This window comes from Heterocephalus glaber, unplaced genomic scaffold, assembly GCF_053883595.1.
Source record: "Heterocephalus glaber isolate CG9 unplaced genomic scaffold, H.glaber_assembly_v1.0 deba00001719, whole genome shotgun sequence".
NCBI lineage: Eukaryota > Metazoa > Chordata > Mammalia > Rodentia > Bathyergidae > Heterocephalus > Heterocephalus glaber.
The window spans coordinates 6674382-6700065 of NW_028258432.1; the positions used below are offsets into that span (position 1 = coordinate 6674382).

General features: G+C 38.6%; 1 protein-coding gene across 12 annotated transcripts in view; it reads left to right on the forward strand.

The window, feature by feature from the left end:
- Positions 1 to 25684, forward strand: part of Atp8a2 (ATPase phospholipid transporting 8A2) — a 641036-nt gene that overhangs the window by 446976 nt on the left and 168376 nt on the right. For all 12 annotated transcript variants that reach the window (XR_015446599.1, XR_015446600.1, XR_015446601.1 and 9 more), the window contains 3 exons: positions 2871 to 2945; positions 8639 to 8761; positions 11250 to 11328. Coding sequence is in view for 9 of the 12 variants with exons in the window: in XM_087199399.1 (XP_087055525.1) it covers positions 2871 to 2945; positions 8639 to 8761; positions 11250 to 11328 (277 nt within the window). In the remaining 3 variants the exon portion in view is untranslated. The remainder of the gene's footprint in view (positions 1 to 2870; positions 2946 to 8638; positions 8762 to 11249; positions 11329 to 25684) is intronic.

Sequence of the window (25684 nt, forward strand, 5' to 3'; positions counted from 1 at the left end):
AAAAGACTCCACCAAATGACTTTTAGATTTAATAACCAAATTCAGTCACATAGCTGGATACGAAGTCAATCCTTAAAAATCAATGTCATTTCTGTACATAAATATCAAGCTCACTGAGAGAGAAATTAGGGAAACCACACCTTTTACAATAGCACCAAAAAAATTGAAATACTTAGGAATCAATTTAAGGAAGAAAGACCTTTACATTGAAAACTATAGAACTCTGAAGAAGGAGATCAAGGAGGATATCAGAAAATGGAAAGATATCCCTTGTTCTTTGGTAAGAAAAACCAATATAGTAAAAATGGTCATACTCCCAAAATTGTTATGCAGATTTAATGCAATCCCAAACAAAATACGAATAGCATATCTCACGGAATTAGAGAAGACAATCCTAAAATTCGTTTGGAACCAGAAGAGACCTAGAATAGCAAAGCAATTCTGGGCAACAAAGGAAAGGCGGGAGACATTCAGAATCCCCGACTTGAACTTAAAATTATACTACGAAGCTACTGTGGTTAAAACAACATGAGACTGGCAAAAAATAAAATAAAATAAAACACAGACCCAAGAATCAGTGGAACAGATTAGGAGATGCAGAAACAACTCCAAACACACTCAGCCACCTTATCTTTGACAAAGGAGCCAAACACCTTCACTGGAAGACTCTTTAATAAATAATACTGAAAAAACTGGCTTTCCGCATGCTGAAGATTAAACCTAGACCCATATCTCTCACTATGCACTAAACTAAAATCAAAATGGATCAAAGATCTAAATATTAAAAGAGAATCACTAAATTTGCTGGAAGATAGACCAGGTAGAACTCTTGAAGGCATAGTGGATGAAGACTTTATTAAAATAAAAAACACTGCTCGCACAGCAAATATTACACAGAATCAACAACTAGGATCTCATCTTATTGAAAAGGACTTTGTCCTCTGTCTGTCTTGATTTGATCTAATCTTATATTTATCAGCATTTATTCTATGTTATATGCAGTTTTAGTTAAGGCTGTCTCACATGTTATTGAAAATGGGCTGTCTTTTCTGCTTTAAATTATTTTTGTTATTTTCAATTGATGAAAAAGATAAGAAAGCCCTAGAAATACCACTACTGTTCCACCTTCAATGAGACAAATTGATTGGATTAAGCAGTACAGTGAAAATGTTTACTAGGTATCTACCACTGTTGGCTTAATTGTTGAAAAGGAAAACACAGAAGTGTAACACAAACTTGAGAAAATTATGATGAACCCCTTGAAATAATTTACAGATCTGTTTGAATCAGATGTGGATCCAAGTTCTCACTGCATTAAAAGTTTAGTTCAGGAACTGATTGCTGAGGTCTCGGATGGGAAGGAGGCAATGAATGAAACTGTGGGTTTGGGAATGTCTAATATTTGCATAGATGCCACAAGAACATTCTGAATGCAGAACATACCATGAAATTTTGGTTATTAGTTGTCCCCCATTATTTCTTCACCAAGCCTCTTGGAGATCTCTCCAGGTGAATGTTGAAATTAAGAGTAAATAGGATTTTTGAAAATCAGCAGGCTTAACTTGGATTTAGGAAGATATTCTAGTGATCTTTTAAACTACAGAATGATGTGATGATAACTGTGTTTAAGGAAAACTTCTAGCAATTGTGTTGAAGGATTTAATTTTACCTCACTAGTACCTGGTAAGTCTGTGTACTAAGTATCATAAATGGGTATAGTTGTGTACAGAGCACTGCAGGTTACAGTTCCTATCTGAAGAAAGTTTGGTCAGGAGGAACTAAGGAGGTGATTTTGAAAAATCCAACTAAGTCAAATTTTGATGCTAGAGTTGATTTCTATGCGGGTTGTTGTAGTCAGTTGTTCTCTGTTGCCAGTTAAGTTCTATCATAGTAATGGATTTAGTTTGTCAAGATTTTTACTGACTGAAGTAGATTCTGTGATTTTGGGGAGATATTTAAAAGTCTATCCCAAACCACCAGAATCCTGTTGTATTGTATAAATTTAGCTTAATTTTAAATAAGTAATATTTCACATTTCATATTTCTGTATTTGCATTCTTCTGAGTCTGGCTTCTGTCCACCTTTCTGATGGCTGACCCTTCTTCTACTCCACTCTTACTGCCTCTGTGCCTTCTCCTAATCATAACTGAGTAATCTTTCCTTCTCCAAAATTATTTTATGCCCTTATCATGTGACACTAATTATACTCTTGGCAGTTTGCTGTGCAGTTGTTTTTAATATCAGACTTGTCATTTTGGTTAATTAGAATTACAGACCACTTGAAAACATGAATAATAGTCTGATATTTTATTTACTTATGCATCCTATGATACTCCAAAAGATGACGAGCATGTTTTTCTTCTACTATTGAATTTTGACATTTGCTGAGGCAGTAGACATCCAATTAAAAAGGGTCAGTATTTTATGAACTAAAAACATGCATAATCAACATAGGAGTTTTTGTTGTTTTTTATTTATGATTTTTATGTACTTGAAAGTTCTACAAAAACAAGTCTTACATATCATATCAACTTTATAGGAAAGAAAAATATGAAGTTGAGACTCTTCCTGTCAGTGAGAGTGTTGATATAAAACATATTAGATAAAATTTAAAATGTTTTTCTGTGTTCGTGTCCATATTACTTCTTAAAAATGAAATGTCTTAAATAAAAATTTTCCATAAAATATTGATATTTGTGATACTGAGAATTTATATTCCATAAAAGAACAACTGCTTCGGTCCTCAGGTTCATGATTTCTCAGCAGCTGTGTCCAGCTGGTGGTCCACATTCCCTGCTACTTCTTCAGTGAATGGAGACATTTAGGTCAATATTGATATAAAACTTCATGAACTTTTCTTGTCTTTTCAGCTTTGGTTCGCCTTTGTTAATGGATTTTCTGGGCAGATTTTATTTGAACGTTGGTGCATCGGCTTGTACAATGTGGTAAGCATTCTCCATCTTTCTGATAGCATGCAGAAGTTCAGGGGCATTCCTTCACTGTTTATGTCTGCAAAGTGTATCTAAGTCAATCATCTGTGTACTTAGTGGCAGCACAAATACATCTTTAGGCCCTTTGTTGCTGCAACACATCCTGCAGAAGCCCAGCTCTCCACACATGGTTTCAATCACAGCACATCTTTCTTGAATAACCCCATGAAATTATTAACCCATATATCTGGGTAATAGACCCTTGTTACACCCTCACTAAATGCCTGCACAACAATTTCATGTTTTTAGCTACAGTTCAATTTTCTGAGCTACATCGAAACTTACTCTACTTCAGAATTTTATTTCTGGATTCTTAATTATAGATATAAATATACAATATATGGTCTATTGTCTTTTCTGTTCTTCTTAAGAGTATCCATCCTTGTGGAAGAATCCTTTCCGCTACAGTTAGTGTTCAAACAATGAATTTTGATTTTCGGCACCCATGAAGAATGGTAATCAGCTTCTTTGCTGTTATTTATGATTTTCAAGTTTTTTTATTACTTGACTGTGATGAATTCAAAAGCTACAAATACATATAAACTATAGCTGAAATGGCTCAGTAACTGCCTAGCATTTTCATTTTTGTTTTACTGGCAGAAAGAAGTAAGGTGCTTGTAGCTGAGTCCTTTAGATACTCCAGAATCTTTTCCCACCTACTGAGTTGCATTCTTTCCCTTGCTTTGGATCCTAACCCTGACAGTCTATGCTCTGTGGGAGTTTACCTTTTAAAGCAGCCATCATAAATTTATGCAGATGGAAGTTCACAGATGTGGTAAGATAGCTGGTGCTACTGTAAATATATACAGCATAGATAGATAGGTAGACAGATAGATAGATAGAGACAGTCACATCATCCACGGACTCAATCCTCTTTTCTGAGTAGCTTTTATACTTAGTTCCGTGTGTAAGATGTGCTTAGTGCTGAAATGCATCCCATGCCTTGTTCCTGTGTAGCTTACATGTAAAAAGGGTCAGTTTTGTGGGTTCAAATGCTAGAGAGGCTGGACTCAGATCTTGACTTTGAACTATGATGGTCAATTAGTGCCTGTGTTACCTGCTGTAAAGTACATTACAGATTTATGCTGATGACCTGAAAGACAATGATGACTGGTGGTGAGTGCAGGGTTCAGCCCATGTGCTAGAAAAGTCCCTTTGGCCATCTGCCCCACAGACAGGGATTTCAGGGCCTGCCCTGTGTGTACTGTTACAGGCTATAAAATTTTTAGCTATGCAGGACTTGAAACTACTTTGAGTAGGTTCAACTTACACAACTATTTGGGGAAAAGATGCTGATTGCTCCATAGTGATTCACCACTGGAAAGGGCCAAGGTTGTAGAGTTGTCACATTATACAAATGCATGCCACATACCTATTTTATAGTAGGGCACTGAGCTCTAGGAGACATTGCTTTAGAGCTAAAGGCAGGGCTGGAATGCATGCCACCTGCCCATAGAATGGATGGAGTTTAGTCCTATTTGCATGTCAGAGCATGAGGGCTAAGCTTTTTTGTTAACTCCTTGAAGTCTTGGAGTCAGGAAATGATGGTAAGGAAGACATTTATGGTTGAAATGGTCAAGGACCTGTGAAGTGGCCTCAAGTCTCCCGAGTTGGAAGAGTCAAACGTCATGAGAACAAGGAGGTATATAGATTGTTTTGTGTTGCTACAACAAAATACTAGAGGCTGAACACTATTAAAGATAAGATGTTTAGTTAGCTCACAGTGTAGGAGGGTAAAAGTCCAAGATTAGGCATCTCTATTTGTTCATTTCTGGTGAGGGCCCCCTTAACTGCATGCTAACACAGGAGGAAGGAAGCAGAAAGAAAAACAACTGTGTGAAGGAGAGAACAGATGCATAGGGTAGACTCAGTCTATGTACCAGTCCACTCTTAGGAGAACTAAATGACTACTGCAAGAACTACATTATCTATGTGAATCACTTTGGAGGGTGAAACCCCCAACCCAATCACCTTGTACTGGGCCCTGCCTCTTCAAGGTTCCGCACTTCAATACCACCGCACTGGGAACCATGCTTCCAGCGTGTGAATAGCTAAGGATGTACTCAAACCATATCCAGACCACGGTGGGAAGTTTCCCCATGGAAGTTGTTTTGGTAGCTTTTATATGAAATCAGTTGAAATTTAAAGAAATGTTGCAAAAAAGAGTACAAAGAACTCCTCTATATATTTTCCTCAGATTCACCAGTTATTAGCCTTTTGCCCCCATTTGCATTCTCTCTGTACCTTCATGCACTATGTGCATTTGCACACACATGTGCACACACACACACACTTGCACATACACATGCATGCACACTTATTTCTAAACTGGGTGTGTTACAGATACAATGCCCCTTTACTGCTTAATACTTTAGTGTATGGTTGCTAAGATCTTTCCTTGTGTAACCACAGTGTAATGAACAAATTAGAAAATTTTAACATGGATGCAGTACTGTTCTCTAATCCATACTAGTTCAATTCCAAGCTTGCCAGTAATGTCTTATTTATCAATATTTTTCTGGTCATGACCATTCCAGAGACTCAGTGCAAAAGGCAGTTTGTGATATGAAAAGCATTTGCCAAGAGCCTTCTCTTCTGGACTGGATTTTTCCTTGCCATTTTCTTTAAGCAATATTTCTATTTTACCTTTTCTTTTTCTGTGATTCTTTTTTCTGTTTGATTCCCCAAGGGAGTTAAAATAGCAATTTACTGGTTTGTAATTTAATTTTCATACCAGGTTAAATAACATTAAATCAGAGTTGGAAATTTTTCGTGTTCCCCAACAGTGAATTAATACCATCATATTAGATTCTCATAACATTAGTTCCCCTTCTCTGCAATTTTATTTCCCAAGGTTTTGGTCACCCACAGCCAACTATGCCCTGAAAATATTAAATGAAAAATTCCAGAAATAAATAATTTATGTTTAGCTTTTTATATAGCATATTATTATAATTGTCCTCTATTAGTAGTCTTTTTATTAACCACTTACTGTGCCTGATGGATAAGTGAAACTTTATCATAGATATGTATATATAGTCAAAAATGCAGTATATACAGAGTTTGGTACTATCTGAGATTTTGGGAATCCATGAAGGAACAATTCTATGTCTAATTCACATTTCTGTGTCATTTAATTTTGTGCAAAGAATGACACTAGAAGGCCACCCAAGGACAAAAGCTACCAGTATCAGAGGGATTTCAGCTAAATTTTATACATACTGTGAGTGAGGAGACACCTCTAATGTTACTTAAACTAAATTTCCAGGAAATCCTACAAACCAGCCTAATTTGAAGAAGGAATCCTCACTTAAAAACACAAAAAAAATTTTAAAGAAACTATCAACTAATGGAGTTTAACATTGTGTTAAAAGAATAAAATATTTGACCAAGTAGGATTTGCTCCAGAAACACAGAAGGTTTAAAAATTTTTTAAAAGCTTTCTAAATATTCTGTATCACAAAATGAAGAAAAATACGGTCTTATCAGCAGAGGAAGTATAAGGGTGGGTAAGAGGATGCATGAATATGGTCAAAATACATTATACACATTGAATCTTCCCCCAAAATAAAATGTAGAACTAGGAGGGGAATGGGGAGAAGGTGATTAAAAGTATGTTATGTGCATTTACAAATCTGCTAAAAGGAAAACCATTAATCTATATCACCTCTATGTACTAATAAAAATATGAGGGAAAACAAATAAAACTGGCGAAGAAGTACCTGAAGCAATCGAGCTACCATTCCCAAAATAAGAACTTTTAAAAAGATAGAAGTAGAAACCAATTAAATATATTTAGACTATATAAAATTCGGTAGCATGTTGCCATAAATGTTAAAATTCTAAAGCTGCCTCATTCTATGTAAGAAACCAGTCAAGTGATAGCAAGTCAATTAGCCTGCCAGCACAGTGCAATTCAACATTATTCTGGAATTTACAGTATCTGCCCAAAAGATTAAATAACTACTAATACTGGAAAAATAACGATCACTTTCTATGGTTGTACAAATGTGCATACAAAAATATGATCATGTACATGTATCCATATACAACCATTTTTCTAGAAAACTCAAAAGAAAAACACTATAATTATAAGCAGATTTGATAAAGTAACTAGATAAATGATAAACACACAAAAATCAATAGCTTTTTTCTATTCTAGCAATCAGTAGCTTTTTTTTCTTACTGTAGCAGTGGACACCTAAAGGTGCAAGAATAATTCCTTTCAAAATAAGTTATATATTGCATAGACATAATTGTAGACTACCTATCTGAAAACAACAATTCTGGATCTTCTCCCTGAACTCTATAACACATTGAAATCCCAGGGCTATTTTCTATCTCCTCTCAGCTGGAAGAAGAGCATGAGAGTTTGGCCTTACTACACCTCTCATTGCTTGATTCTAACAGGCGTGTGGAGGGCTCATTTCTCTGGACTCACCCTCCAAATAACTGGGCTTCAGTATTCTTTCAGAGATGCACCTCTGGTTCCACAGGCTAGAGAGCTTCCTGGTTTTGTGGGTAGGGACTCAAGTGACACAGATGCTAAGTAGTGAATGACCCATCCTCTGTGAACCATGCCAAAACCAACTAGGAGAATGACCCCGGGGACCACAGCACGTCCCAGACTGAAATCTTTCAAATCTCTTCTTCAGCACACAAATGTGTAGGTATCACACTCCCATAGAGTAAAGGTAAAAGTTGGCTTGAGAAGGCACCATCTGCCCAAGAACCCCAAAGGCCGGGAGTTGTTTGCTTTCCCTCCTGTTCTTAAATTATCCCTCCACTGGCCACTGTCCTGTGTCTCTTACATGCCCCCTACACACATACCATGTGCTGATGGATGCCTTCAAACTCCCTCTTCTCAAGGAAGACTTCCCAGGGCACCCTTCATCCTGACAAATCCTTTCGCATCCTGTGCAATCCTACAGGTTTATTACTGTACAGGTCACATATTCATTGATGCAAGAATCATTTCTTGGCTCTTCCTGTCCTTCTCCATCCTCTCCCTGCCCCCAGCACATGAGTAATTGTGCAGAGCCCTGTGTTTTATATGTTTATCTATGTATCTGTTGTGCTCTGTCCCCTTCCCCTACTTCTGCAGTAGACAGAGTTCTGGAAGTCAGAGGCCTGCTTCCTCTCCTTCTTTTGTTCTGTTTTAAAATCTCTGTATTCCTAGAGCTTGCCACAATAACTGTGCCATAATTCATTCACAATAAATGTCTCTTGGATGAATAAATGGATGAGGAACCTTGTGCTTCCTGAAATTTGAGAATAAAACAGGATGGGAAGTTGTAAAATTGTGCCTCAGCCCACACTAACAGAAAATCCGACACTTCCCAGAGCTAACTGTGTGTGATTCTTCATCACTTGCACTCTACAAAGGAAGGTAGTTGTTATTTAACAAGATTTCTTGGCTCATCGAATATTTATGTTTTTAGTTCTCAATGTATTCATTTTACGCAGATTAACAGTAATAAAATGGTCTTTCATTTATTTTCTTTGTTTGGAAGGTTTCAGGGGAGTTATGAATCATGAAGCCTCAGGTTTGGACTTGACTGGAAGTTAAGTCATCATTTCAGAGGGCTGAAACACGGAGCTGTGTAAATTGGAAAGGCCTCTCTTAATGGCTCTTTGTCTCCACACAGATTTTCACTGCATTGCCACCCTTTACTCTGGGAATCTTTGAGCGGTCATGCACTCAGGAGAGCATGCTCAGGTTTCCACAGCTCTACAAAATCACCCAGAACGCCGAAGGCTTCAACACAAAGGTAAACAGGGTGCAGTTACAGAGCTGCCACCTCGAAAGGGTTGCCCTGCCTCCTGGACTTGACTCTCATCACGTCTCCTGCCTGTGAGATTCTGGATGCTTGAACATCGGAGAACATGGGAGAAGCAACGAGACTGCCACATGCCCTTCAAGAGCCCATTGCCTTAGAGATGCCTTTCTGAAGTAGATCTGTGTCGCAAGAGCCTTCAAGACCCCACTTGCTGACTCCCTGAGTGTGGGTGGCAGCCCCCATGGATTTAGGATTAGCCTCATGCTACCGTACAGCCCCGAGATGAGGCCAGTCAGAAGCTTGCCCAACGCTTGCTGGAATTTTCATTTTAAAGAAAATGTTTTTAAGCTACGCAATAAGATTGACTAAATACACACAGGCATAGCATCACTCATGGGTGTTTTGTTTTGTTTTGATTTTGATTTTCTCCAGACTGGAGAACCAGAAGAAAGATCCATTTAGGTACAGGTTTATGAGCATCCCATATCTGAAATGCTTGGGACCAGAAGTGTTTCAGATTTCAGAGTTTTTTTGGAGTTTGGAATATTTGCATGTACACCATGAGATATTTTGGGAACAGGATGTAACTCTAAATACAAAATTTATTTATTTATGTTTCATATACACATACCTTGGGGTAATTTTATACAGTACTCTTAATAATTTTGTACATGAAACAAAGTTTCATGCTGCGGGAATTTCCACTAGTGAGATCACATCATTGCCCAAAAGCTTTCAGACTTTGGAGCGCTTTGAATTTGGGATTTTTGTATAATGGGTGCTCATCCTCTATAGGTAATTATAAGAAGAACCAAGCAAGAGTTGGGATGGGTGTGAGAGGGAGCAAATGGTCTCAGTTATTGTCAAGGAGGGCCTGTCACACAGCCTGTAGTCACACCAAGAGTGGCAGAGTAGTTAGTTGAGTGCTGATTGCACAAAGGCAAGACATGCATCCCACTCACAGAGGAGGGAGGATGGCCACATTTCTGTGCAAGAGAAGTTAGGTGATTTAAACAGAGGTCTGTTGCCCAGTTTGGTTATAATACTGTGTGCTGGTTGTGGTCACCATCTGCATGAGTAGAGCTACTGGGCCTTGGTAAGGAGAACATAGCAGGCCACCTCTCTAGGCCTCATGGCGTGAACCCCCACTAAAGGCTGCCTTTCTGAGCCAGATGTTATGATAGTTATACTCCACAGCTGGCTTATACTTGGGCAAGTTTAAGAGACACATCTCACGTTGAGAAAAAATAAGAGACATCCTGCTGACTCTACTATATTCCATGCACAAAGAGACCTAAATGACTAATTCTATCAGTATTTGCTTGCTATGTTCTATTCATGGGAAAATGTGACCTGTTGTGTCTACATTTTTACATCAATTATTTTCTATAGAGTTTTAAACCAAAAGCCTTTTGAGGTAGGAAGTAGGTAGGAACAGATCTGTGTCAGGTTTCCAGACCTCTACAAAATTTCCTAGAACTTGGCTATGCCTTGACACTTAGTTGTGAGCACCTTGAAAACTTGTTTGTTTATTGTTGGTTTTGCTTATTTACTTTGTTTATTACACAGAGGTCAGGGAAAGGGTAAAACAAACATGAACGTTTAAAATGGGAAAAAAGATCACATTGTCTTCTAATACTGTTTTTCAGTATTTTCTGTTGTTCTACCTCTACTTAGGACCGTGTGACAGTTTCCAGAACAAATTTAGACTTTTAAATAAATTTAATCTGAATTTAAAAGTTCTGTCATCTCAGTACTTATGCAAATGATTGAAAGAGCTGGGGTCTAGCCCAGCTGGCCCATGGGGTAGAGCCCAGGCTTAGTAGTTGAGAGGCCCTGGGTTCAATCTCCAGCTCTTTACAAAGAAAAAGGAAAAGAACAAATGCTTGAAGTACGTTAATGAAACTATAGTTTAGAATAAATTAAACTTTACATTCTTTTAAATAAACAAGTTTTTAAATGTGCATGTATTAATTTAAAAACTCAAATATGAAAGAAAAAATGAATGGGAAAGATTTTTAAGGAGTAAAGAGTAAGAATGACATAAAAGAACTGACATGTGAAATAGTTTTTAAAACTTTCAAAAAGAACACGATTTTAGTCTATTAATATTTTGACCTAATTCTCTTCTTCTGGATGACTATAAAGTATAGTCTCTCCTATGACACTGCAGAGAACTGATTGTAGCTCACTTTTCAGATATGAATGGATTAGGTGTCGGTCTACATATGGGTGGGTATAAATTTATATATATTTAGGTCTATGTAGTAAAGTATTGCTACCTGGAGAAAGTCCAGTCATCTATATGTAAAAAGGAAATGAGTGTTTCTAGGGACGTTTTAAAATTTGAAACTAACGTGTGTCTCGTGGAACTGCGTAACCACTGCCAGGAGCCCGCACAATGCGGGATTTGTTGTGAGTTGCACACAGAGGTCAAGAGTTCTGGCAGTGCTGACTTCCTCGGTTTGTTTTCCTGCAGGTTTTCTGGGGTCACTGCATCAACGCCTTGGTCCACTCCCTCATCCTCTTCTGGTTTCCCATGAAAGCACTGGAACATGGTAACAACTTCATGATTTCAACTGTCAGCAAGTAGCTTTGCAGTCCTCTGCTGCCAGTGTGTCCACAACTGTTTTCCCAGTTCTGAACGAGAGGCATAAGAATACATTTTAGAAGAAAAAAAATGTACCTAAAACCAAATAAGAGCTGGCGCCAGATTTATAGCATGTAGTTTTCATCAGCTCTGACATCAATAACCTATTTTCTTTTGGGTTGACTAGATGGTTTAGATAATAGGAATTCTAAACATGCTTTATAATAACTAGTTGAGTCATTGACCTTAAGAAGAGTGCTATCCTATCAGGAAACACAGATGCCTCTTGTCCTTCAGTTTGAAAGTCTTTGTAATCATTTGAGCTTTTGTTTTCCAAGACTCTCATACCCGTATGTAGAATCACGTAATGTTGTAAGTTTAATCTTACTACTAGTTTTCTAAGAGTTTCCTTTCCTTCATATATGCCATTTGAAGGTATAATTGTTTGAGGACTTCTCCAGATTTGGCTTTAGTCCTTTTCCAAAAGGTTCATGAAGATGAATGAGGATGTGACAGCCTCTGGTTGCTCACACTTCTTAATACATCCAAAAACATGGCCACTACATCAAGGGAAATATCTTGAGTTTCAAAAAAGTTGAAAATGTATTTTGAGAATGCTACTGTTTCATTCCTGTCAAATAGTAATAGTGCCCCTGGGAAAAATTACTTCAAATGTTGACCAGACAAGACCTTTGATTGGTCAAAGAACCAAAGAATATGAAGTTTCCAACCATCTTTGTTTCTGTGTCAGTATTTCTACGCTTCACACAGAGATGATTTATCCTTCGCTGATATTCTTTGACCTACCAAACACTGACTGGAAAAGGCACACATACATGTTATTGTGTTTGCTGACCTATTCTTTCAGTTTCATCAGAGCTCCCTTTCTTTCAAAGGTCCTGAAGTCTTTAGATAAGAAAATAAAATTTTCTGCTTCTAGATGCACCCCCCCAAATGGACAGTCTAGTGAATTCATGCTTTTATAACTCAAAGGCTTTTATGGGCTTCATTTTAACTCATGGTGGGTTTCATTTATTTAAAAATGGTTTTATAAGTAAAGGTTTGCAATTCCAAGAGCATTGAGTATGGTTTTGTTCATGAAACTGTGATATGTAGAAGTAGCCATGATCATGACAGGATAGACTAGTGAGGGGCTCTGTGTATAGGTAAAAGAACAATTTTAGCGATTGTCCTCTGAAACCTAAACCCAGGGGTTTGCACATAGGAGGAGACTGACTTTTTTCATGGATTGGCCACAGTAACTATCTCTGGAGCCCTTGTCCTTATTGTCCAAGGCATCACTGTCTTTTAAACTAAGAAGCATTTGCTTTTGGACTTTAATATGTTTTACAAGATGATCATTTACTTGCCTGCTTTAAGAGGATCAAATGTATCCTCTCAGTGGATTTGGTAGCTCTCCAGTCCTGAAGTTACAATCACGTGTTTGGGCACATAGCTTGTAGTTGATGGCATAATTGCCATAGTGTGCCTAGATCCCTTTATGTAAACCCATTCATTCAATTACTGTGGTCTTTGTTTAAAAGGTTTTAGACTCCCACCTGTTGCTAATGTCCCTGATAGATATTGCCAACTGAATTTTATTTATTTTATTAATTTTCTTGGTCCATTTTAGGTGTACAATATAATGGCATTCATCACTGGAAATTTGCACCTTTACATAATCCATCTTGGTTCTTATTTTTTCCCCATTCCACTGCCCTCCCTTCAACTACTCTATCCCTCCCTATCTACAAAGACTTTGTTTCTATTTTTCTTTTTCTCATATTAATTCCATTCCCTTCTTTCTTTTCCCCTGCAACTGACACTTCCCCTTCGCACCTATTCTTCCTATTTCACATTATCTATTATATCTTTTAGTCCTTATTTACATTTTCAGTTTCTCACACTAAAGAAACTATTTGATATTTACACACGTGTGTCCTATTTACTTCACGAGTATTGCCTCAATGTGCATTCATTTAGCTATAAATGTCTCTAGTTTCTCATTCTTCATTGCTGAGTAATACTCCATTTTATTTAAAAAAACACATTTTCTTTATCCAGTCTCTAGTTGATGGGCAATTGGGTTGCTTCCAAGGTTTAGCTATCACGAATTGTGCTTGTATGAACATGGGTGCACATAGATCACTGTGGTATGATTCTTCTAATTCTTTGGGGAAAGACACCCAGCAGGGGAATAGCAGGGTCAAATGGGACTTCCAGTCCTAGTTCTCTGAGGCATCTCCATACTGATTTCCACCGTGCTTGCACCAGTCTACACTCCCACCAGCAGTGGAGCAGGGTTCCTCTTTCCCCACTGCCCCGCCATTTGTTATTGGTTGATTTCATGATAGCAGCCATTCTTTCTGGGGTGAGGTGGAATCTCAGTGCTGTTTTCATTTGCATCTCTCAAATGACCAGCGATGTTGAACATTTTTTCATGTATTTATTTGCTATTTCTACTTCTTTGTGTGAGAAATGTCTGTCCTTTTCAGATGCCCAATTTTGGATTGGGTCTTTAAATTTGGGAGGTCTGATTTTTTAAAGTAGATTCTAAATAGTAGATCTTTGTCTGAGGAACAGCAGGTGAAAATTTTTTCCCACATAGTGGGTTGTCTCTTCACACTATCGGTGGTTTCCCTTGCTGTGCAGAAGGTTTTTAATAAGAAGAGATCCTGGGCCAGGGAATTAGCTCAGTGGTTCTGGTGCCTGCCTTGCAAGCACAAGGTCCTGAGTTTGATGCCCGGTACCAAAAAAATAAAAATAAAAAAAAGAAGAGATCTCACTTGTTGATTGTTCCTGCTAGTTCACGGGCAACTGAAGTTTTGTTCATAAAATCTTTTCCTACACCAGTTTCTTCAAGAGTTCTACCTAACTTCTGTTCCAGCCAGTTCAGCGTTTCTATTTTAATATTTAGATCTTTAATCCATTTCAATTTTAGTTTAGTGCATGGTGAGAGACATAGGTCTAGTTTTAATCTTTGGCAAGTTGAAACTCAATTTTTCCAGCACCATTTATTAAAGAGGCTATCTTTCCTCCAGTGAGGGCGTTTGGCTCCTTTGTCAAAGATGAGGCGGCTGAGTGTGTCTGGAGTTGTTCTGACATCTTCTAATCTGTTCCACTGGTCCTCAGGTCTGTTTCTTTGCCAGTACCATGCTGTTTCTATCACAGTACCTTTGTAGTATAGTTTCAAGTTGGGGGTTACCTATGTCTCTGTTACCATGTCTCTGTTACCTAGAATTGTTTTTGCTATTCTAGGTCTCTTCTTATTCCAAATGAATTGTTGGATTGTTTTCTCAAGGTCCATGAAGTATGCTGCTGGGATTTCAATTGGGATTGCATTGAATCTATATAGCAGTTATGGAAGTATAGCCATTTTCATTATGTTGATTCTTCACACCCAGGAAGAAGGGATGTCTTTCCATTTTCTGATATCCTCTTCAATCTCTCTGCTCAAAGTGCTATAGTTTTCAGAGAGGAGGTCTTTGATTTCTTTTGTTAGTTTAATTCCTAGGTATTTTAGTTTTTTGGATACTATTGTGAAAGGTATTGATTGCCCCATTTCTCTCTCAGTGAGTCTGTTTTTCATTTACAGAAAAGCTACTGATTATTGTGTGTTGATCTTGTATCCAGCTACTTTACTGAATTTGGTTATTAAGTCTAGAAGACTCTTGGTGGAGTTCTGAGAGTCTTCTATATAGGGTATCATGTCATCTGCAAATAAATGACAATTTGACTTCTTCATTTCCTATCTTTATTCCTTTTATTTCTTTCTCTTGTCTAATTGCTGTGGCTAATGTTCCCAAAACTATATTAAAGAAGAGTGGTGATAGTGGATATCCTTATCTTGTTCCTGATATTAGTGTGAAGGATTTCAATTTTTGACCATTTAGTATGATATTGGCTGTTGGTTTTTCATAGATGGCTCTTAGCAGATTGAGGTAGAGACCATCTATTCCAAGTTTTTGTAGGATTTTTATCATAAGTGCATGTTGGATTTTGTCAAATGCCTTTTCTGCATCTATTAAGATGATCATATGGCTTTTGTCCTTGGCTCTATTGATATAGTGTATTACACTGATTGATTTGCATATGTTGAACCATCCCTGCATCCCTGGGATGAATCCCACTTGGTCAGGGTGTATAATCTTCTTGATGATCTTCTGCATTCTGCTTGCCATTCTCTTATTAAGGATTTTTGCATCTATGTTCATTAGTGAGATTGGCCTACAGTTCTCCTTTTCGGTTGCGTCTTTCTCTGCTTTGGGGATCAAGGTGATGCTTGCTCCCAGGAATGAATTTGGGAGTATTGCTTCCCTTTCAATTCCATTGAAGAGTTTAAATAGTAGTGGCAGTAGTTTCTCCCTAAATGTCTTGTAGAATTCGGCAGTGCAGCCATCAGGGCCCGGGCTTTTCTTAGTTGATAAGTTTTTAATTACATTTTCAATTTCATTGATGTATATTGGGTTGTTTAGAATTTTTAGGTCTTCTTTGTTCAACTGTGGTAATTCATATGCATCTAGGAATCTGTCCGTTTCTTCTGTGTTTTCCGTCTTATTGGTGTATAGGTTCTCAAAGTAGGTAGTGATGATCCTCGGGATTTCTGCTGGGTCCGTTGTAATTTCAGCCTTGTCATTCCTGATTGCATGGATTTGGGCCTTTTCTTTTCTTTTTCTGATAAGGTTGGCTAAGGGTTTGTCAATTTTGTTGATCCTTTCAAAGAACCAACTCGTGGCTTCATTGATTTCTTGTATTGTTCTCATTGATTTCTTGTATCATTCTCTTATGGTTCTCATTGCATTGATTTCTGCTCTGATCTTTATAATTCCCTCCCTTGTATGAGCTTTGGGTTTGTCCTGCTCTTCTTTTTCGAGAAGCTTGAGGTACAGCATCAGGTTGTTTAATTGGGCTTGCTCTGTTTTCCTAATGTCAGTATTCACTGCTATGAATTTCCCTCATAGGATGGCTTTCATTGTTTCCCATAGATTTTGATATGTTGTGTTGTCATTGTCATTGAACTGTAGGAACTGTCTGATTTCTTCTTTAATTTCCTTTGTGACCCACTGTTTATTCAGAAGTGTGTTGTTCAGTTTCCATGTGTTTATGAAATTCTTATGGTTTCTTTTGCTATTGATCTCCAATTTCATTGCACTCTGGTCTAATAATATACAGTGGATGACTTCATTTTCTTTGCACTTACTTATACACGTTCTATGAGCGAGTATGTGGTCTATTTTAGAGAACAACCCTTGTGCAGCTGAAAAGAATGTGTATTCTGATTTTGTGGGGTAGAACGCTCTGTAAGCATCTGTTAAGTTCTTTTGTTCCAGACTTTGATTGAGTTCAAATGTTTTATTGCTTACTTCTTGTCTAGTTGATCTATCTATTTGTGACAGTGGGGCATTGAGGTCCCCCCTTACTATTGTATTAGTGCTTATTTGAGTTTTTATGTGCGTTAGCATTTGTTTTATATATTTGGGTGCACTAGTGTTTGGTGCATAGATATTTATGATTGTCATCTCTTCCCCTTGGATTATTCCCTTTACAAGGATGTAGTATCCTTCTTTGTCTCTCTTAATCAGTGTTGGTTTGAAATCCACTTGATCTGCAAAGAGGATAGCTACTCCTGCTCTGTTTCAGGTTCCTGTCACATGGAGTATTGTTTCCCACCTTCTAACTTTCAGTCTATGAGTTTCTTTTTGAATTAAGTGTGTTTCTTATATGCAGCATATTGTTGGATCTTGCTTCTTGACCCATTCTGCCAGTCTATTTCTTTTGATTGGTGAGTTGAGATCATTAACATTGATGGTTACAACTGGTATGTATTGACTTATCCTTGTCGTGACTTTTTCTTTTTGTTGGATTCTCCCCCTTTGCATTTAATTTCTTGTCTTTCCCAATGGATTCATTCTGCTGGGCTTCCTGGGGTTGTGATTCTCATTGTCTTTTCTTATGATATTGTCTAAAATTTTTTGGAATGCTCGTTTGGTATTCATGAAGTTCCTAAGGTGCTCGTGTCATGAAAGTATTTTATTTCACCATCAATTTTGAAAGATAGTTTTTCAGGGTACATCAATCTGGGTTGGAGGTTGTTTTCCTTTAGAGCTTGAAATACGTCACTCCAGGCTCTTCTTGCCTTGTGGGTTTGCACTGAGAAGTCTGCTGTGATTCTGATGGGCTTTCCTTTGTATGTGATTTCTTTCTTTTCTCTAACTGCTTGTAGAATTTTGTTCTTCTGTTGGGTTTCTGGAATCTTAACTATTATATGCCTAGGTTTAGATTTTTTTTATCACGGCTGGTTGGAGTCCGGTGCCTCACATCTCTATGTCAAGTTCTTTTACCCTATTTGGGAAGTTTTCTGCCATTACTTCTGGGAACACTTTTTATTATGTCGTCTGTACTCTCTCCTGTTTCTTCATTGACTCCAATCAGTCTTATGTTATTCCTCTTTGCATCGTCTAACAGCTGCTGGATTGATTTCTCATGGTCCCTTACTATTTTTAAGAAATTTTTCTTTTCCTGGTCACTAATTGCAGTTCTATATTTTATATCTGAAATTCTGTCCTTGCATTGGCTCATTCTGCTATGTAAACTCTCAATGGAGTTTTTAATCTCCTGGAAATCTGTTTGCATCTGTTTTATGGATTCCATTTGTTTCTTACATTGAGTTTCCATCATGTTCCTCAGCTCCTCTATTTTTTTAATCTGTGTCATGTCTAGATTTATTAATCATGTTTTGTACTAGGGGTACAGTCTCTGCTGTTATCTGAGAAATTATTTCTGATTTTATTTTTTCCAGGTCCTCTTTCATTGCCGGTTCAGGGAGTCCAGGTGATTGAGTATCAGATTGTTTCATCTCGTTGGCCTTTGGGCTTGCCTTAGTTGATCTGGAAGTCTTGTTTTGAGACTTATTTATGTGTCTTCTCATTTCAACAGATCCAGCCTGCTGTGCTTTTGTTGAGGTGACTTTTTGCTCACCCAGTGGTCTTGAATTCTCAGCAAGCCACCGAGCAGGCTTTACTTTGCTGCTCACCAGTACACCAATTCCTAGGTTCAGAGTGGTGGCCTTCTGGATCCCTGACCTGACCTGTTGTCTAGGCAGGCTTCTGGCTGGGGCCTGTGCGCACTTGGGATGGTATCTAAGCATGCTTCTTGCTGGGCCCACTATGTAGCTGTTGTCTGGGAGGGCCTTTGGCTGGGTGCTGTGCACTCCAGTTCCTGTTGTCTGTGCAGGCTTTGACTAGGGCCTCCACAGACTTGTCAAAGGTATCGGAGTGAGCCTCTGGGTATTGCTTGTGTGCCTGTGTAGCTATTTTCCAGGTGGGTCCTTGGCTCTGGCCAATGGTATGTCAGGCCTCTGGCTCTTGCTTGTGCACCTGTGCAGCTCTTTTCTGGGTGGGCCTTTGGCTTTGGCAGGTGTGCAGGAGCCTCTGGGATCAGGGCGAGCCCTGGCTGGGATCTGCCTGCAGCCACGTTGGTCTGGGCCACACAGCTCCTCCCCAGGATCTGTGCACACTTACCGATGGAATGGCAGGCCTCTGGCTTGCCAACTGAATTTTAAACTAGCTTCTGCCTCCCTTATCTTTTTCTTCCAAATCTTACAATTTGTTCAGCAACAAGATGACAGAATGATGGATCTTTTGTTGTCTTAATTGTTGTCATGGAAACTATCAGTGCCATTATTTCATTTTATTTAGTCACCTTTCAGCATATGATCTTTCTTTTAATTGTGTTGCATGTAACCTGTGAAGTAAAAGCTTTAAGGTGAAATAGTATATTGCCATGGAAAGCCAATTCTTTTTGTTCATTAGTTGACTTTCTCTAACAAATTGTGTGAATATTTTAGAAATAATTTCTAAATTTCCCCAATTAGAGTATAGCAAAAATTATTACATTATTACTCACAGACCTTATTTATTTATTTATTTTTATTTTTTTGGTACCGGGGATCGAACTTAGGTCCTTGCACTTGCACAGCAGGCGGCAAAACCACTGAGCTAAATCCCTGGCCCTACAGACCTTATTTATTTATATAACATTTATGTGTAATCTACTGTGGACTCCAAGCAGATGATAAGCAGATATGTCTATGTGAGCCTTACTGTCTAAGAGTTTGTCATCTGGTAAGGAATCCTGGTTAACTCTAGTATGAGGTAAAATATAACTCTCATGTGAAATACACATAAAATGTTATTGGATATCCAAGGGTTGGGAGATGCTTTTCATTTGAGATTATTAATGGCTTCTTTGAGGAGATGGCATTTAGGTTTACCTGTGAAGTCTATGTAGGATTCAAATGTATAGGACCGGCAGTAAGAGCTAAAGAAAATGGAGAAATGGACTGAATGATTGTATCTACTTCCAATTCTCATATTGAATCTTAATCCCCCAAATGATGGTATTAGAAGATGGGGTCCTTGGGAGATAATTAAGTCATGAGGGAGGGGGGACTTTTCTTATAAAAAGGACTCCTGAGAGCTCGTTTGCTCCTTTTACTATGGGAGAACACTCCAAGAAGGCACCCTCTGTAAGGAACAGGCCCTCACCACATACAACATCTTCCAGCACGCTGAGCTTGGACTTCCCAGATTCTGGTTGGTTACAGTCCACCAGTCTGTGGTATTTTTCCATAGCAAATCAAATGGACTAAACCACCCCTCTTTCCCTATCTTTGTGGCAACTGTAAATTAAAACATGTTTCTACACATTGCCATTGTCCCCGGTGTGGTGGTAAGGAGTGAGGAGATGACTGTAGCATAAAGGGTCAGGGAAGGAGAGGGACAGTGGCTGGACAGGGGATAAAGAGTGGGGCAGATCACTAACACCTGTGGGACTTTTCTCAGTAAAGGGCCGGAGATGTGACCATTATTGGGATACACAGGGTGGTGGGAGCATTCCCTGTGGAGACTGTAAGACTGCTCTGTAGAGAAACACAAAGGATTTGGCAAAAGCATATACTGTTGGGCTCTTTGTGGCGGGGAGGGCTTGATGGGGAGTCAGAGGTGGAAATTAGGAAAGATCACAAGATTGAGAGGCTAGGGATATGTCAACTGATTGGATTTCTTGTTTATGTTTGCTGGTTAACTGTCCTAAATACAAGTAATTTCTTGCCACACTCTTAATTGCCATTTAGAAAATGTATCTACTCTAACCCTGAGGGATAGGACTGTGGACCTGATTTGAGAAAAACAGGGGGACTTGTAAAAGCAGAGTAACCCCAGTCTAACACAAGAACATGTTGAGGCCTCCCCAGCCCCCTAAGTGCTGCCTGAAGCCACAGCCACCTGTCCATACCACAGTTTTGAAAATGTTCTGCTTCATCAGGGCTGAGGTCTCTAGAGTAACCCCGTGTCTTCATTTGGTCTTATTATAGATTATGTCTCAAAGACAGTGTGTTTTATTATACAGTTCTCTCTGACATCTGTGAACCCTATCAGTACTGTTCACTTCAGTCCAGGCAGCATGACCATTAGGAAGAAACATTCTTAAGGAGATGTGGGCACATTGTTCGTTCCCTAGAATGCTTCCAAGAATCTTGCTTTGCTTATTTTTACATGGTTTTGGACAGACTTTTCAAAGCACTCTTGCTGATGAAGTTTGTGATGATTCATTTAGAGTTTCAAAATAAATTTTTCCACTGAAGCAAGTCAGTAAATCAGATTTCTCCCAACCATCGCAACCTCCCACCCGTGGTTCTGTCTACAGTCCCCATACTTTGATGGGAAAAGTGACTGTGGATGTCACCTTCAGAGGTACAGAAATTCATCGAGAACCTTAGTGTCAGGCCACACTCAGGTTTTCCAGTGGCATTTTCCAGTGTGCGTAGTTTAACAACCCTCCCTAAAGGGGAATGTGGTTATTGGCAAAAGAAGGTAAAGTCAATTTTTATTTGGGAAAGAAATTCTCATATTTTTCTTGATGAAAATTGCAAGGGGGGTAGTGGGAAAGAAAATATACTTACCAGCAGAGAAATGTCCTTTAAAAAAATTGATCTAGAGGGCTGTTGGTGTGGCTTGGTGGCTCACTGATGTTGTCCTTGCCTAGTATTCAATCCCCAGCACCAAAATAGAAAACAAACAAACAAACAAAAAAAACACCTCATGGTGATTCCTTGGAGTCCACACTGTGGAAAGCATTTTAAGAAGAAAACATGCTACATGGATGCTTAACATTTCAGCACTAATTAAACAATAGGATCTTTCAAAATTCTTAGAGAAGGCAATTTAATACTTTTTAATAATCTGCTAATATATAATCAGGCAAGTTTTAAATATTAATTAAACAATATTATACGTGTATAAAATAAAACTGGGCATACCTCTCTCTACTCATGGCATTGTAGAGTTATACTAACTTAAAGTATTTATAACCTACACCTTGTTACTGTGAACTTGCAACTTTTTAAACTATATTCTTCACTCATTTGAAAATAAAAAAGAAATGAGCTTGTTCTGCATGTGAGGGCTTTCCTGGGTACTGGTATATGGTAGTGTACATACCAGATGCATTCCTTGCCATCTTAGAACTTACATATAGAGAAGGTGGGACTTGAACAAGAATTGTTATCAAAGAGGAAGCTCAAGGTCAAATGGAATGCTTTCCAGGAAACCCTAACCTGAGCTGGTCCTTAAGAACCCCTTCCCAGAGAGTGTAGCAACAGAGTTGAAAGATAAGTAGGAATGAGGAAGGACAGAAGTAGACAAGAAATGATTCAACTTTCAGGAATAGCCAGGGTAAGAGTGGTTCCAAAGGAAAGGTATAGTGGTTGGGGTTTGTGGTGGGACTGTGAGGTACAGATTGCCTTGAAGTGATGAGGATGGAGGCAGAGATATCAGACTTTTCTGCGCCTTTTGGAATAACTGAGCCTTTTAGACTATTAGTGTCATGGAAGCCATTTGAGCTAACTTACTTTGACATAACCACCTTGGCAAGGATCACTGCTGGAGTCCAGTCGCTTAGCCACTGCATGGTCTGGTACAGTGATGATGGTGGAGAGAAGTGGTTGGATTGGAGGTAGAAATGGAAGGCACCAATATTTCTTTAGTTAATACTTCCCTATTCCGTCCTATCAGACTGTATGCTAAACCTGCAGGAAAAAGTCCTATAGTAGCCACATATACCAGTGAAATACTTTATGTTCAAGTGAGGTCTGTGAAGTGGTTCACTGGCACGATAACTTTAAAGGCCACTAATAAGGGCCAGGGATTTAGCTCAGTGGTTCTGCCGCCTGCCTCGCAAGCGGAAGGATCCGAGTTCAATCCCTGGTACCAAAAAAAAGGGCCACTAACAATACTGTGTGCAGTTTAGGAAAGTTCTGAAGTAAATGAAAAGATTCAGACAGACATCAAATGTTTAATGGGACAGAAAGGGGAAGTAGTAAGTCAGTGTGGCCTCTGCCATCTGGGAATGACTGGTGAGAGCAGAGTGGTGGAAGTCCATAAAACCCAGAAGCACGTAAATGCAGAAAGTGGAACTTGCTCACTAAGAACTGGAAAGACAGAACATTCTGGAACCCTTTTCCATTCATACAAATGAAAGTACAGTTTATAAATCTGAGAAACTCATTTGTTACTAGCCCAGTCATGATATATTAAGAATATAACCAAGTTTCTAAATTCAAATATAAGAAATTTATTATGTTTCGGGTTTGTTTTAAACACAGTAATGAACTATCAGAAAATGCTTACTTTAGTTAGAAATAACTTTTCCATGGAATTCTGCCACACACAGACGTAGGTTAGAAGACTTTGTTTTTCATTCAGTGAAATTTCTTTTTTTTTTAATTTTCTGTTTATTCTAGGTATTTTTTTCCCCACTGGAAACATCACATTCATTGTTTTAAGATGCATTCTAAATTCCAAATAAATTCTCACATAGTCACCCATTTTATAACTATAAAAAAGTAACAAAAATTTGAGAATTATCTTTAATATTTTTTCTTGAAACAATAATATGGCATTGGAAATCTGAAATATACAGAATATATATGGAAATAATGAAAGTATCATTAAAATGTTTAATATTTTTTTTAAAAATGTATAGAAAGCTTTATAGAAATATGAATTGTCAATTATTGTTCTGTTTAAATCGTATCTTGTATTTAGTTTAAAAGATCATGTAAATAAATGAAATATACTAAAAAAAGGAATTAAACATAAAAATGAATGAATGAAACATTTCTTTTGCCTTTTCCGCCTTAATGCTTACTGTTAGGAATCAAAGGAGATGGAAAGAAATATAAAAGGTTCTGTCTTCAAGGCCATTACAATTTAATGGGGAAATATAATATGTAATGTTTGTATAGGTATTCCGACTAATGGTTTACTTATTTATAGATATGTGCATATTTATATCATCATCTTTGGTAATGTTTAAAGATTATATTATTTTATCCATGTATTGCCTGAACACCTATTTTTTTCATGTTTTAATATAAATTTTAATAAATGCTCTATTACATGTATTTTAAACACCTTGGTTTGGTATAATGTTGTAAAAAGATGAGCCAGGATTTCCAAACCTCACTCATGAAACTTAGCAGGCAGTTCAATGTGGTGCATTAGCTGGGCTGGGCCAGCGGCTGCAGCCACACCCCAGGTTCAGGAGGATGGCCCACAAAGCTTCACTTCTCACCCATGTCACCATCCAGTGTTGGTCATGGGTGTCTTTTTCTCTCTTTCTTTCCTTCCCTTCCTTCCTCCCTCCCTCCCTCCCTTCCTTCCTTCCCTCTCTCTCTCTCTCTCTCTCTCTCTCTCTCTCTCTCTCTCTCTCTCTCTCTCTCTCTCTCTCTCTCTCTTTCTTGTGTGCTCTGGTGCACTGACCTTGTTTCCAGGAGAAACTGCCCCTCTCAGGGCCATCTATTTCTTAAACATGGCAAGTGACTCCCCTGAAAGCATGCCTTTGGTATACCAACCAACCTCCAGGCGTCTCTCCATCAAGCTCTCACATACCAAACCAATGTTTTTCCTGCCTCATCACACCAGGCCTAGCATTCAGACAGCTAGGAACCACCATATGGCCCAGAGCCTGCAAAAAATTATTCTAGCTACTCAATCCTCACCTTGTTCAGCATGCCTACCCTTCCTTCACCATTGTTTCCTTCAAGAACCCCAGTAAAGTCTCTGATCCGTGCTCCATCATCTCCTCCTCCTACCTCCTGACCACACTGACTGTGGAGCATTCTTGAATAGCCCTGCGTGGCACATCTGGCCTCTTGTTTCTAGTCACAAGGAAGTTGAAGATTCATTCTTTTCCTTCTGAAAAATGGATAATCCCAATCTATCAAATAGACAACAGGAGAAAGAACATGCTCATTTTATTGCACCTAATCGTGGGAGCCACATACATACCCTGTGGAACTCCGGGGGGTAAGATGGCCCAGCTCCATGTAGAGTTTAAGAAAGGGGGAGGGACTCGAGCTTCCAGGGGAAGACAGGCGGTGCTGGTTGTGGAAGTATGCAGAAAGGATGTGCACAGCCAGCAAGGTTATTTTGTAGTGCAGGTAAGGTCTCCCAGGTAACAGCCTCTATGATCTTGTCTGGACTGGGTCGGACTCATAGGCAGATAGAGGTTATCAGAAAAGGATCTGCCTATATCTACTCTTTACTAATGTAAATAAGAATAAATTTCTTTTTACAAAAGGACATCTTTACAGGGCCATTCCTGTGTACAGAGGTCTGCAATTTCTCTGACAATGCCAAAGCAATGTATTTAGGGTGGGCTGTTTTGCTCCCCCATATAAGGAGACATCATGACTGCAATTTCCATGTGTGCATGTCTTACCATACCCGCCCCAGTGTGATACAGTGGGGCCATGGTTAATACCCGACCCCTGAGTTCACCCTCAGTCTCAGCACTGGGAGGAGAGTCAGGAGAAGGGCCATCTGCTTTTACCTGTCTCAGAGAACAAGGGAGTCACCACCTTTGCCCATGTTTGACCAGCAAGAACCAGTCACAAGGCCCCACCCCGGTGTAGGGGGCCAGGTAATGCTACTTAGTTCTGAACTCAGGAGTAAGAAACACGTTTATGGCCTCACTAGGGGACTGTATGGCCTTGGCAATCAAGTTTACTTTCCCTCGTTTTAATTTCTTTTTTCAAATCTATTTTTAGTAAAGAAAAGTGAAAAAAGACTGAAATTTGAGTGTCATGTCTTTTCATCTAGCCGAAGTGGCAAGAGAGAAGACAAAATACAGCAAAAGGCTTATATAACCAGGAACTTATCCCAGCTCTGGTTATAAATGTAATTATAACTGCTAACACTTGTATAAACCCTACTTTTTATATTTGCCAAGATTTTATACCACTCTTTACAAAGAAAAAAAAT